A 15,277-nucleotide genomic window follows, 5' to 3' on the forward strand; every position below is an offset into this window, starting at 1 on the left:
GAATTGAACCACTGCACTCGGCTTCATGCTGGGTGTTGGAGCTTACTTAAAAAAATAAATAAATAAAAGAACTTCCTTACTTTCCGACAGGATAAGATGTTTCAAGCTATCTTATATATTCCCTGTGCCTCCAAGAAATCCTTGTTCCTTTAATTGGGGAATGGTTATTAGAAACTACATCTGGGTCTAGGTATGCTTGTTACAACTGGAGTATCATTGGTTGTGGACATCTATTGCTAAGAAATTTTAAAATTCAACTTTTTTTTTTTTTAAGATTTTATTCGCTTATTCATGAGAGACAGAGACAGAGAGCAGAGACACAGACAGAGGGAGAAGCAGGCTCCCCTCAGGGAGCCTGGTGTGGGACCCGATCCCCGAACCCTAGGATCACACCCCAAGCCAAAAGCAGAGCCCAACTGATGAGCCATCCAGGGATCCCTAAAATTTAACTTCATTTCATACTCTAAAGGGATAAAAATCTGTTTTGATGAGCTATAGCTATTATTTTACAGTCTAGTATTAATTACTTTGGCTTCTTAGGTACTTGGCCTGCACAAAAATTTATTTTTGACAGGTAATACATTTCTGATGACTTTGTTAGGCTTGTCTGTCAGCTCTTGTCCCCTAATGTCTAGTTATGACAGTCTGGAACTAAACATTAGTTGATTAAAAAAAATTTTGGGATCCCTGGGTGGCACAGTGGTTTAGCGCCTGCCTTTGGCCCAGGGCCTGATCCTGGAGACCCGGGATCGAATCCCATGTCGGGCTCCCGGTGCATGGAGCCTGCTTCTCCCTCTGCCTATGTTTCTGCCTCTCTCTCTCTCTCTCTGTGTGTGACTATCATAAAAAAAATAAAAATTAAAAAAATAAAAAATAAAAAATAAAAATTTTTTTTCTACCTGGCCAGCTATATGGTCAGGTCATTCTACTTCTACCTTCTCATCTCCCCCCTGTGTCTCTGCCTCTCTCTCATGAATAAATAAATAAAATCTTTAAAAAATATATTTAAAAATTATATAAAATAAAATAATGTTTTCAAATACTATGAAATGGAAGTGTCACAAAGGACAAAAATTTTTCAAATATGCAAAATTTTTGATGGGAGAGCTACAGCCAGATGTTTCCCCCTAGCAGCTTTGTGAACAAGATAAATGGGGCAGAATGTCAATAAATAAATTAGGTTGGTTTATAAAGATCTCAAGAACTGTAGTCAAATACCGATGATTCATGTGTCACTGATAATTGGGAGGACTCAAGTGGGCCTAAGCACTTCCGTACATCTATCTCCTAAACAAAGAGGTGAGAGCGTAGATCATGCTGTGGAATTCTGAAGATGATCAGTTTCTGCTGACAACATCCAAAGGAGATTGTTAGTTCTTTCCTCTACAGAAATAAGATTTGTTTTTGTAGAACAGGGATTGACCTATGGTAAGGATCAAAATCATCTCCATTAACTCAACACTAGAGGTAGTATAAAATACTACATGTGTGAAAAAGGCAAAGGGTTTAAGTTCAACTAGTCAGCAGTCTAACTGAATAAATGTCAGAATAGTTAAAATAAGCTGAGACAGTGTGACAAAGGAATATTTTACCAAGAACCAGGATGGTAAGATTTCTTACATCAACTCTGAGGGAGACAGATACCACCTGGGGAAGTGTTCATTTTGGAGGTCACACTTTAATGACTGTCTTTGGGGAAGGGGAGTATCTTTCCAAGGGAAAACAAGATTGTGAGGTTAGTTCAGATTAGTTTACACTGATTCAGTGTTTACTATGGATCACTGTATTAAACACTGTTAACAGAACATTAAAAAATGGGCCCAGTTTGTGTGGTCCAGTAGAGACAAGCTGCTTAATACAGCTGTTAGCACAGCACAGGCTCTATACAATGGGCTTTTGAAGCAGAGTACAATTTAGCCCAGATTGTGAGAGGCTAGGGAAGGCTTTCTGGAGAAAATGACACCTAAAAGGAGTTTAGAATTCAGTTATAGAAAGGCAAGAAACACTCGGAAGAAAACTTTATCCTTAGAAACCATTGAAGGGATTAAGCTATGATATGTAGTTCTAAGTATTTGAATATGTAATGGATTAAATTTTTTTGTGGCTCCCAAAGAAGACAACAAATGAAAGCAAATTTCAGTTCAGAATATGAAAATTAATTTAGTGAAACCTTATAGTAAAACACCCCAACATAATGCAAATTTAGTAAACTGATTGGTGATTGGGTATCTCACAGTAGGTTCACATAATCATTTCATTAACCCACAATAACATGATTCTACTTTTTTATGGGATTGTTTTAGATTCCATTCATATACTAAAACCCTGCCATAATGCTTTATCAATAAGAGCTGTCCAAGTGAGGAAAAGCTGCATTGGAAAATGGGAAAGTTGATCACAGTATATTTTCAAGTATAGGTTGGATGATAATTTGTTGGGAATGCTGTAGACGTGATGGTTAAATTTGGGTTAGAGATGCTCTCCAAGGTACCTTCCACCTCTGTGATCCTACAGCCCTCAAACTATTTGATAGTTTTGTGAATAAAAGCAGTGATACCAAACTGCATGGTAAATTTATAAACTAGGGTTTTATTTATACTACATAAAGCTTATGTTTCTTATTAAATCTGGCATAACTCATCAATTGATAAGAAATGTAACACTATTCTATTTTTTTTTTAAGATTTTATTTATTTATTATTCATGAGAGACACACAGAGAGAGGAGAGACACAGGCAGAGGGAGAAGCAGGCTCCATGTAGGGAGCCTAATGTGGGGCTCGATCTCGAGTCTCCAGGATCACGCCCTGGGCCAAAAGCAGACGGCCAACCGCTGAGCCACCCAGGGATCCCCGAAATTTAACACTATTCAAATGTATTTACGTTTACTCATGGTTACAAATACTATTAAAGCAAAGCAAAGCTTCAAACCCGAAACTTGTTTGCAGCCCAAGTTAGTATTCTAAGCCTACACATCTGGCTCCTTCCCTCTACCAATTATTTACTATAACAATCTAGGAAAGTTGTATGTATTGCCACTGGAAACTGAGAAGGGTGGTAACAACATATATGAATCCTTCAAGCTTTGCAGCAGATGAAAGAGGCACAACAAGCTTGCCACTCACTGTACTTGAAAAATGTGCTACCTAGTAGCTAGTCTTCCAGGAGTGAGATCAACTCATAGCCCACTCAGAGCCTGCTGAATGGAATGGGAGGATGCCTGGAAGGTAAAGAAATGGACACGGAAGCTTAGGCTGCAGCAAGACATTCATATGAAGGGAAATTAGTCAAAGGAAAATTAATAGCTATGTTTTTATTATGGAAATCATGTGATTACTGCTGGGGAATGTATATCCATAAATATAACATGATATATTTCATTTTAATAAATCATATATACGTTGATGGACAGAAAAGGAAATGAAAAGGCTATGGTCTCTGAGATTATAAGTACTTAAAATTTTTGACTTTTTTCTGTAATGAGTTACTTTTGTAATAACAGAAAGTCTTAAAAATTAGTCTCAGCAATAAAACCATAAACAGATTAAAAATTCCTATGGCAACATTTTCTTTCCATCTCTGATTCTTTGGAATTCAAGTTACTAAATTTATTAAATATTTTTGAGTCGGGCAGCCCAGGTGGTTCAGCAGTTTAGCGCTACTTTCAGCCCAGGGCCTGATCCTGGAGACTCGGGATCGAGTCCCACCGTCAGGCTGCCTGCATGGGCCTGCTTCTCCGTCTGCCTATGTCTCTCTCTCTCTCATATGAATAAATAAAATCTTAAAAATAAGTATTTTCAGTCAAATATATATTAAAAAAAACAGAGTGCATATATGTATTCCATTTAAAATGTTGACAAAAAACCCCAAACCAAACCTCCCCGAAGTAAGATGTCATAAAAAAATCGAAAGGATTTATTAGGACAGAAAAATGAAACCTTGGGGGATCCCTGGGTGGCTCAGCGGTTTGGCGCCTGCCTTTGGCCCAGGGTGCGATCCTGGAGTCCTGGGATCAAGTCCCACATCGGGCTCCCAGCATGGAGCCTGCTTCCCCCTCCTCCTGTGTCTCTGCCTCTCTCTGTCTCTCTCTATGTATGTCTATCATAAATAAATAAATAAATAAATAAATAAATCTTTAAAAAAAAAAAGAAAAATGAAACCTTACCATAATTATTATCAACGGAATCAATCATAAAGTAAATGAATGCACGCTTTAATAGCAGAATAGCAGTGATCTGTCATTAAGGTCTTCACATTCAGTAACATATTTAACTTTGGAAAGACAATGGCACAAAACTGTCTTTAAGCACTACATATTAACCTGAAACTAATGTAACATTGTGTCAATTATACTCAAAAACCCTAACTCAAATGTTAGGTTATCATTAACATTGTAGATAAGGACAAAGACAGCAAAATTCTTTACTCTTACAACATCAGCATACTAGTCTCATTTATGTTATGTATCAAATTGTAGTTTGGAAGCCAGCTTACTTATTAATACCAAATTCTATTTTATTGCACAATGTCCAGTTCAGCAATTTTGAATTATGTTGTGAAATGAAATAAAAGCAAAAACCCTTAGGAAAAATGTAGTTGTGTCTAAGCAGTTGACAGAATTTTGTTCAAATCTACTCTAATAGAGGAACCTGTCCAAACACTTTCCTTTAAAAAAAAAACCTTTAAAAAAATGTGAACACTACAAAACTTGTCATTTTTCTTGAACTCAATTCTTTATGAAGTTTATTAAACTTATTAAGGAAATAAGGTGTGGAAAGATTAAAGAAAATATCTGTAATAAAAAGGATAAACATTAACATTGGCTAGTGCCAATGGGGGTGGGTGGGTAAGATCCCCCATACTGTTATAAAACGGATAGAAAGTCCCACAACATCAAAAATGAAAAGCAGGTTCCGTGAGAAAAACCTGTTTGAAGATGGTATATACATCAGCAAAAAGATCCCTTTGATATTCTTCCACAGATTCCAGTTCTCTTGACAGGAGTCCTCTATCTGACTCTGCAACTATGAAGAGAACATTCAACCGACAAAAGCCAAAACAGAGCATCGACATTAACAATAGTTTACTGAAGCTTCCTCCGCAAATTTCGCATTTCCCAAAAACTTGCATAGAAGTTGTAATTCGAAAGGCTAACAATATGCTTTACCTGAAATCTTGTGATTATAGTATTTTCATGAAAAAAGTTGTCTAGTAACATAAATGGCTTCAGAATCAGTTCCACAGACAAGACAAGGACCTAAAACATCCAAACTGTTCACAGACAAAGTCCTGCTGGGAAGTAAGCTTGTGATTTCGATACGGTCTTTTGCAGGATCATTGCTGAGCCAGGAGCTTATAAGAGACTGGTGAACATTAGCCTGGTTACTAATGCTGTGAGACAAAAAAGTACTATTTCTTCCTCCTGTGAGAAAAAAAGAGAAGGGGAACACATCTTAACACTAATTTTATGTTCGTAAACATCTGAAATTCTATGGATATTTTTAAAAGGCTAGGATTGAAACTTAATTCTCAGAATAACAGGGTGATGATTCCATTATCACACATCACCATTTTTTTAAAAAGATTTTATTTATTTATTCATAAGAGACACAAAGAGAGAGGGAGAGACATAGGCAGAGGGAGAAGCAGGCTTCTTGTAGGGAGCCTGATGTGGGACCCGATCCCAAGACCCTGGGATCATGACCTGAGCTAAAGGCAGACGTTCAACCACTGAGCCACTCAGGTGCCCCCACACATCACCATTTTTGACCAAATGCTTATTTAGTTAAATACTCAAATTTCCATGGGATCCTATGGATATCAAATTTGAAGTCTTAAAGTAAAGTAGGAGATTTTGACCATCTTTCTGGTGATTCTTTAATGGAAAGTCTCAGAAAGGTATCATGAAGTTAGCTGTGCAAAGTTAGCCAACTTATGGCATTTGTAGTCATCTGCAGTATAGCAGTAAGCAGCTGACAGATTTCAAACCCTACAATACTAGAATTTACCCTAAGGCGGGAGAATGGAAACATTTTATCATTCTTTAATGTTAAAAAATCTGAGAATTTCTAATGTAGCATTTAAAACTAAAACAAAATTATACACAAGAATCTTCATTAAATCCTTTTACCTTGGTTAAACAGTGATGATTTTTCAGGTACATCTGTGGAGGCATCCCAATGCCAGAGGGATCCATCCTCAGAACAAGTAAATAGATGATCTGGGTTGGATGGGTGAAAGTGAACTTCCCACACTAAAAGATAAGAACCAAGATGCCAATTCTTTTTTTTTTTTTCCCCAAGAAGCTAATTCTTGTGCAGATTAGTTGAACAAACTTTAAAACCCTGTCTTCAGGAATCATCTTCATTAGCCTTCATCTTACTTTCAAACTCCATGTCTGATAAAAACCAAAGGCTTCAGAATTAAAGACAAGAAGATGTAATATAATTCTCCAAATCGCTATAACACATAGATTGGATAAAGAAGTCAAGTAAATCTACTTGTGTATTAGGCCAGCAAGTCAATGAAAATAAATGCTAATCATTTGACCTATTACATTTTTTTTAATGGAAAAGTATGAGGATGAGAGAATTCCTAAAATATTTTTTTTCAATTGATAAGTTTCCTTATTTTCAATTCCTGTGTCATTAACATATGAAGGTTATGTTACTGGAAAAAGAGAGTATAACATATATAAAAAGTAACATACAAATGAATTTCTAAGCAGCAGTTCAATTTTGCTTCCTGCCAAGTTTCTGGATACTTCTGGTATGTATTACAGAAAGAGCAACTAGCTCCTAGCCAACTAAAACCTAAATGCTCCCAGAACCTGGATTCAGTTTCAGATGGAGGGCTTTTAAGAATCCAATCTGGGACTGAGGATCCTTCAAGTTCTAAACTTTAAGGGAACTTTGTGTTTGTCAAGACAAATGGGAGCCAATGACTGGCCAAGACACCTTAGGAGGTTCTCTGCAGCACACAAGTAAGTACACAGGTAGTCTGTGAACAAGGGTTCTCTGATTCTGCATTAGAACCTTAAAGAGGCAGCATAGAATGTGCCCAGGACATAGCATAGAAAGTAACAGAAGGCACATGCTTGCAAGTGGGCAATTTATTCTGACAGTTACCACAATTAAGCATCATACCACAAAACATTAAAAGGTCACCTTCCTCAGGAGGAGAACTTTTGGGCAAATCCCTATATAAAATATATTCATGCTGTTTCATTTTTAAAAAGTGAAAGAGAATAGCCTGTAGAGCCATAAGCAAGACTATATAAACCAAGATTCTTAATTTATTTTCAAAGTAGAAAACAAACCTCCATACTAAAACACCTTATTTCATTTCTAGCTAAGTGTCAGAATGAATCAAAACAATAAAATACAATCTGTTACCTTTGTATTACTTAGCAATACAGGCTGGCAGTTAAAAAGGGGCTGGAAGAAGAGATCTGAAAGTTTGTAATTCTACTATCACTACTAACATCAGGTTCCAAGAGGACATATTCTATTTCTTTTTACTCCTTTTTTCCCCCTGGGTTGGTTATAACTAGAAGAGGCAAAAAAATTTCTATCATTTTATTTCCTTCTTAAATATAATCTTAAAAATCATTTATCTTTCCAAGGTAATAATGTGAAACTTAAACTAAGAAATTAAAATGCTGGTATGCTTCTGCTTTTGTACTTTTATTCAAGCAGGGCTTAATATAAACTTCTCTTAAATCAGAATTTAAAATTGTAATTCAGTCATGATATCAACAATAGTGGTAAAATGAAAAATATGTCTAGTCAAAAAAATCCCCACCAAAATCAAAAGATGAAAAAAAAGGGACAAGATCCTATATATACTGTTGTTTAAAAAAAGAGTACAATAATAAATTGAGGAACACATAGATTGGCAAATATTAACAATGATAGCCTGCATTTAAGAGGGAAAAGGGCATCCTCTTATATGAAGTATGGCAATATAAACTTATGTATAATATTTTTATGTATTTTTATGTATAAAGTTTGATAACATGTATCAGAGCTTTAAAACTATACAAATATTTTAGCTTACGAATTCTACTTCAAAAAAATTATCCTAAGAAAAGCACATAAAGATGAACATGTAAGGATAATTAATCACTGTGGTTTTGGATAGAATAAAGAAACATACCGAATAAGTTGTCAAATAAAAAGGGATTAGTTATTATATATCTACATAATTCAGCCAAAACCTACAACATAAAATGATCCATATGTCTTATTATGGAAAGCTGCTTATAATACATCATATTACCACCCAACAAAAAAGACTTGTGTATCTCCACAGCACTTACTTTCAGCTTCATGAGCCTTCAGCAGAGACACAGGCATAGTACCCTGTCTAACATCCCAAATACTCAGCATTCCATCCTGGCCACCAGTAGCTACAACATGCTGCTGGTTGGGATGTCTATCAACACAGTGGAGGGGCACTCGGTCACCAGTCCTTTTATAGGAGATATAATGACATCAAACATGTTGTGAAGTATGATTTATTTTTGCATAATCCATGAAACATATTTCACTCTAGCAACTAAATAACTTTGTGGCTGGAGCTATTGGCTGAACTTAAATCATGTCAAAAAATTGGGTGCATTAAATATATTTCTAAATATTAGAATTTTGCAATGGAATTAAAGCCAAAGTTATTCTCTCTTCAATTTGGAGACATAAGGAGCACGATAATCTGATGGTAAGATGTGCAAACATATTTCCATTTCTTGGCATTTAAAAAACTTTATGTACAACTAAACAGCATATTCTTTATTTCTTACCTGACTTAATATTTTGCCTATATAATTACTTTTTCACTTTGACAAATTCTATATTCTTTTTTTTCTATATTCTTATTAGAGAAAATTGCACACATAAAATTTTTTGCTCAGAAAAAATATCTTGGATTGTATTTTTATCCCAATCACATCAGGAGTGCATTGTATCAGTAGAATCATTTGCTGAGGAAAATTAAATTCCCCATTAAATAATATAACTTTCAAGAGATACAGGCTCTGAATCAATATGACAAATATTTTAGTAAATATGCAGCAGAGCAGTACCAAGCTCATCAAATTATACTTGCTTTACCAAATTTAATCAGGGATCATTCTCTTCAAATGCAATTAAAATACAACATGGTTTAAAGTCAGTTGTTATAAACAATTGAACAAATTAATTGTTCACTACTAAAATTACAAATGAAAACTTACAGTGATAATATCTGAGAAGGCTCATTTCCTTGTTTTCTGAAATCCCATATTTTTAACTGCCCAATTGAATTTACTGTAAGAATCTCAGGAGTTCGAAGGAAGGTTACAGCATGGAGTGTACTGCTATCTGCATTGTCTACAAATTAAGAAAACAGTAGTGTGTGTTAATGAGTCCTGTTTTCCTATTAAATTCCTTTTTTAAAAAATATTTTATTTATTTATTCATGAGAGAGACATAAGCAGAGGGAGAAGCAGGCTCCCTATGGGGAGCCGGATGTGGGACTGGATCCCAGGCCCCTGAGCTCAGGACCTGAGCCAAAGGCAGACACACTCAACCACAGAGCCACCCAGACGCCCCTCCACAAAATTCTTAATTTGCATTCCTTCTATTGATTGAAATATTACAAGTGAACTTTTAAATAAGTCAGTTTAATTTCTATAGAAAAATGCACAGGAATATATCTGTTAAAATGGACTCTCCTTTGATAGAAAAATTATCACTTACAGAACAGCTGTTTTCCAAACAGAGGGCTGAGTTTTCACATATTTCTCTATTTCTACTTACGACTATTACCCTCCAATGCTGAGACAGCTATTTAAGTTCCTCTATTTCCAGTTTTTTTATCTCCCGCTAGTGCTTAACCCAGAACCTCCCAACCTCAGTGCTCCCTATACAGCTTATTCGAAACTTGTATCATTTGGCTGACATCTCAAATCTATTCATCATTAGGGGCACCTGGCTGGCTCAGCTGATAGGGCATGCAACTCTTGATCTTAGGGTTCTAAGTTCAAGCCCCATGTTGGGTATAGAGATTATTTAAAAATAAAATCTTAAGGGGCACCTGGGTGGCTCAGTTGGTTAAGTGTCTGCTTTCGGCTCAGGTCATGCATGATCCCAGGGCCTTGGGATCGAGCCCCATGTTGGGATCCTTGATCAGTGGGGAGCCTCCTTCTCCTCCCTCTGCCTCTTCCCCTTCTGGTGCTTGTGCTCACTCTCTCCTCTCTCTCAGATAAATGAAAATGGAATCTTTAAAAAAATAAAATCTTAGAAAAAAAATCTCTTCATCTTTAGCGTCATTAACTCTCTTCTCCATGAAGTCCTTCTGGACTGGTATACTGGTCCTTTACCTTTATCTAGAGGGTTTTTTTTTAAAGATTTTATTTATTCATGAGAGACACACAGGCAGAGACACAGGCAGAGGGAGAAGCAGGCTCCTCGCAAGGAGCCCAAGTGGGACTTGATCCCATGACCAGGATCACGTCCTGAGCCAAAGGCAGATGCTCAACCACTGAGCCACTCAGGCATCCCTACCTAGAGGGTTTAAGCTTAATATCACATAATTTAGCATCTAGCCTTTTGTTTTGTGACACTGCTCTAAACTCCAGGCAATGGTCCTTAATCGTTAAATAAGTGTTCTTCAGAATTAAAAAGAATAACAACACAAAAAGTGAATCCATGGGCTCAATCCACAGAGGTTTGATTCAGGAGGTCTAGGGTGGTGGATCATTAAAACTATTGTCAGGCAAGTCTGACAATGTGAAGCATAGTTAAGAACTACTAGACTAGAATAATCCTTCCAAAACATCACAGAAAGTATATCATCCCCCTGCCTCAAGTTTCAATGGCTCCTTAGTTGCCCACCTAACAAAATGTAACCTCTGTGGTTGTGAACTGGACTCTTCAAAACCTGGCCCCAATTTAATTTTCATTCTTATCTGTCCCCTCTCCTATGTAAATATCTAAAACTATACTTCTGGGGATCCCTGGGTGGCGCAGCGGCTTAGCGCCTGCCTTTGGCCCAGGGCGTGATCCTGGAGACCCGGGATCGAATCCCACGTCGGGCTCCCGGTGCATGGAGCCTGCTTCTCCCTCTCCCTCTGCCTCTGTCTCTGCCTCTCTCTCTCTCTCTCTCTCTCTGTGACTATCATAAATAAAATAAATAAATAAATAAATAAAAATTTAAAACTATACTTCTTGTCATTCTCTGAATGGACTTATCCTGCCTCCATTTTATTCCTTTTGTTTGGTGGTGTGCCATCTTTTAGAATTATTTGTGGTCCAGAACCTAGTTTAAATTAATTGCCTCTTGCTCCTCAATTCTTCCATTATCCTCTCCAGTAAAAAAAAAAAAAAAAGATCAAACAGCTTTTCTTTTGTCGTCACTCATTCCTACATGTCTTATCAACATTTGTCTTGTAAAGGGCTCCTACTTTGTATATTTTCACATCCTTCAAACACTTAGCATTACATTTGCTTAACATCTGGTAGGTGCTCAATTATGTGATAACAAAAGAAATATATTTTGCTTACCTATGGTTCTCACAGCCTCCTTGTGATCAGCTCTAAAGAGATTTATTCGACCATCTTCTCCAACTGTGACAATTTCTGGGCTGTTGCACACAACACCTGTGCATGGCGCACTGCTATAGGAAGGACTTCCCGGGCCTGTGTGGTAGTGAGCTGCTGTCCACTGCTGGCTGACTGACAGAGTCTAGGTTTCCAGAATGATGATATGATTAAACAAAGCGAAGCCCTAAAAACTAGCACTTTTCCCTGAATAAAGAGTATTTTAAAATCCTGGCCCACACCCTTCTAGAAAAAGAGTAACTCTCTCCTTTTTCCTTTGTATTTCTGGGCACTAAAGCCTAGAAACTACTTCCATCAAAGTTCTGTATACACTGGATTCGATGAAAAAAGAAATCCTATTAATATCTTAAACTTTAAAAATATTTTATTTAAATTAAATTTGCCAACATATAACATCCAGTACTCACCCCCTCAAGTGCCCTCCTTAGTGCCCGTCATCTAGTTACCCTATCTCCTCACCCACCTTCCCTTCTGCAACCCTTTGTTTCCCAGAGTTAGAATAATATCTCAAACTTATCTCAAAGAAATGACTGAGGTATCAGATAGTTGTATGTCCAAAAGCTACTCTAAATTCTTAAGGGAATTAGCCTACAACTAAGAAATAAATCTTTTTTTTAAAATTTTATTTATTTGATACACAGACAGAGTAAGCACAAACAGGGGGAGTGGCAGACAGAGGGAGAGGGAGATGCAGGCTCCCTGCTGGGCAGGGAGCCTAAGCCCCATGTGGGGCTCCATCACAGGACCCTGGGTTCATGACTTGGGCCAAAGACAGATGCTTAATTGACTGAACCACCCAGACACCCCAAATCTCCAGTGTTTTCTAAGTGAAGCCATTAAAAAAAAATACTTAAGAGGATTTAGGTCTTACATTTACTAGGCATGCCTATTAGGAAGATGACCTTTATGAACCCAAAAATCTATATAAGCACTCTTTTCCAGCAACTTAAAAGTGTTACTACAAATGGGGCTACTGTAAAGGACTGCCTTACCATTGTGCTCTGAAAGTCAGTACTTGGGTTTTTATTTTTTTTAGTACTTGAGTTTTTAATACAAAAGAAAGGCATTAGAAAAAATGTCAAGTCTTCATATTATGCATCCTCTCTTCTAACTAAAAACAAAGTTCTATTCAAAGAAGCAAAAAACCAGCTGTCCCTGTTTTCTCTCATGATACACAAGCTAGAAGGTGCTCTTTCTTTGAAAGATCAAAACAAGAACTTAGAAGAGAAAATTACAAGAAAATTACCTGCCAGAAAACTATATTGATAGCTCTGGACTAAAAGAATTTAAGAGATATCTAATTTCAATAAAAGCTCACATAAACCCAGTTGAGAATTAATCTACTGAAGGATAGGTAATATGATGCCTCCTCCCTCCATATTTTGAGAGTATGAAACTTATCTGTGTCGTTATTATGTACAGTCCGGTTTAGGCCCTCCTAAAAATAAAATATAAATTCAGTTTTCAAGCAAAAATTCTTTACCTGGTTATTCGGATGGTGAAGGAAAACTGTTACACATCCTGTTGATGAAGCAGCTACAATTCTTTCCTGGTCAAAAAACTGAATAGAAAATTCTTGCTTGTTATAGATTCAGAAATATCTATAGAGAGGAAGCCCATTTGTTTAACTCAATTAGTAGTATGACAATTTTAAAATGCAAAGAGCCTATAAGTGCTAAGCAAATAAAATGTGATGATGGATCTGAATATTCAAAACCACTACACAAATAAAAGAATTGTCATGAAGAATAAATAATTTTTCCCCCTAAACTCCTTCACCTAGAACTGATTTAATTTGGACTACTACCATAGAGGTTTAGAAAATAATCATTCTCAGGGTTATGCAGCTTTCTATAGAAGAAACTACAGGGACTCTGAAGTCCTACAGACCAGGATTTGAAAACTTAATACCATTCCCCTCACTTTACTGGCTTTGAGATATTGGCCTCTCTAGGCCTTTGGCAAATCTTTAAAATGAAGGAGCTAATCCCCACTTGGAAGGTTGTTATAAGAATTCAAAAAGCAAAATCATGGTAAGTGCCTTGCACAGCATTTGTCCCATAGTGACATAAAACACCTGATTCACAAGCACGTGATGAAAATTATGTTTCCTAAAGCTCCCCAAATGGTGTCTGCCGCACAGTAGACAGCCAACTAATTAAACAAACAAACCAATCAGAATTTTAAAAACTGTGATTAAATGCCCCTCTCCAGTTCTGATTCTGCCATTAAGTTTCAGCTACATAATGTTACCAAATCATAACCTTAGAGAACTCAGTTTCCTGTAAACCGGGATGAGATTAGACAAACTTTAAGGTCCTTTGCACCCCTAGATATACTACCCTCAGTTTTTTAAAAGTTAGCTGTTGGATGTTACACAGACTTACTTGTAAATCCATTACATCACCATGGTGTCTGATATCACACAGTAACTGATGGTCTCCTTCAAACCCTCCATCGGAGTCCAAGTTCCCAAAATCTCCAATAGACCACAGTGAAACATAATTTTCCTGCAAGGCAGAAAAGTTTTCTCTTGACATGAACTATACATCAAACTCTCGAACATTCCTAAGATCCCGTATTGCCTTCAAGCAACCTTGCTTGAAAAGCATCTCAGATAACTGGAAGGTGGCAACTTTTTTTTTTTTAAGATTTATTTATTTATTCATGAGAGACACACACAGTGAGAGGCAGAGACATAGGCAGTGGGAGAAGCAGGCTCCATGCAGGGAGCCCCATGTGGGACTCGATCCAGGATCCCGGGATCATGCCCTGAGCTGAAGGCAGACGCTCAACTGCTGAGCCACCCACGCGTCCCTGGAAGGTGGTAACTTAAAACACAACGAGACTCGAGGCTCAGGCACATCAACGACGGCCTCGGAGGTACGGGACAACCGAACCTGACACGGGGGACCTCGGGGGACGAGGATGGCGAGGAGCGAAGAGGCGCGCGGCGCGCTGACCGCCAGCAGCGCGGTTCCAGAATTAAGGGAGGGAGCAGGAGCTGCCCATCCGGCAGCGGAGGTACCTCATTGTCCCAAGAGCCCGCAGCGAAGGTATCCGCGGTCTGCAGGCTCCCGGCAGGTACAGGTCGCCAGCGGGTTTTGCTGATTTTCTGAGACACAAACTTTGCATAAATATCCTCCATGGCAGAAGCAACGGGGCGGGGAGGCAGCAGCGGAGCGCGCGCCTCGGAGTCCCGCCCCTTCCCGCGGAGTCCTGATTGGGCAGGACGTTACCAGACGGACGGTGGCTGCGGAGAGCCAATTCTCCTCCTTCCGCAGTTCGGGTACCATCAACCCCCGAGCCGGAGGAGGTTAGGGAGCCCTTGCTGCCTGCGGTGGCTCTGAACAGTCTGCAAAGTCAGTATAGGAACACTGAAACGGTGCATTTGTGCAATAACTGTACAATATAAAAGAAACTTAAGAGCAAACTCAAAATCAATGCAAGAGAAACCACCTAGTAATTACACCTGAGCATTCAGTTTTGCACCACAGCCCCCATAGAAAATATTGAAAATCCTTAAATTCTCATCGAAGTACGTTCATTATTGTACAAACTTATTCTAAAGTTCTCCCTCTTTGTCTCTTAAATGCTTTGCTTCAAAGTTGTTAATACACACTGTTGTAGCCTGGAGTTGGAATTCTAAAAGCTACAATTCTAGTTTTGACATCTGCT

General features: G+C 37.8%; 1 protein-coding gene across 1 annotated transcript; it reads right to left on the reverse strand.

The window, feature by feature from the left end:
• Positions 1 to 4,191: 4,191 nt before the first annotated feature.
• NUP43 (nucleoporin 43) lies at positions 4,192 to 14,789 on the reverse strand. The gene is made up of 8 exons (XM_041730754.1): positions 14,628 to 14,789; positions 13,987 to 14,109; positions 13,083 to 13,160; positions 11,543 to 11,723; positions 9,232 to 9,367; positions 8,320 to 8,471; positions 6,130 to 6,252; positions 4,192 to 5,421 (listed from the first exon to the last, which is right to left on the reverse strand). The coding sequence occupies exons 1-8, from the start codon at positions 14,745 to 14,747 to the stop codon at positions 5,192 to 5,194; spliced, it is 1,143 nt and encodes a 380-aa protein (XP_041586688.1). The 5' UTR covers positions 14,748 to 14,789; the 3' UTR covers positions 4,192 to 5,191.
• Positions 14,790 to 15,277: the final 488 nt, after the last annotated feature.

The sequence above is a fragment of the Vulpes lagopus genome, chromosome 2 (assembly GCF_018345385.1).
Source record: "Vulpes lagopus strain Blue_001 chromosome 2, ASM1834538v1, whole genome shotgun sequence".
Classification (NCBI taxonomy): domain Eukaryota; kingdom Metazoa; phylum Chordata; class Mammalia; order Carnivora; family Canidae; genus Vulpes; species Vulpes lagopus.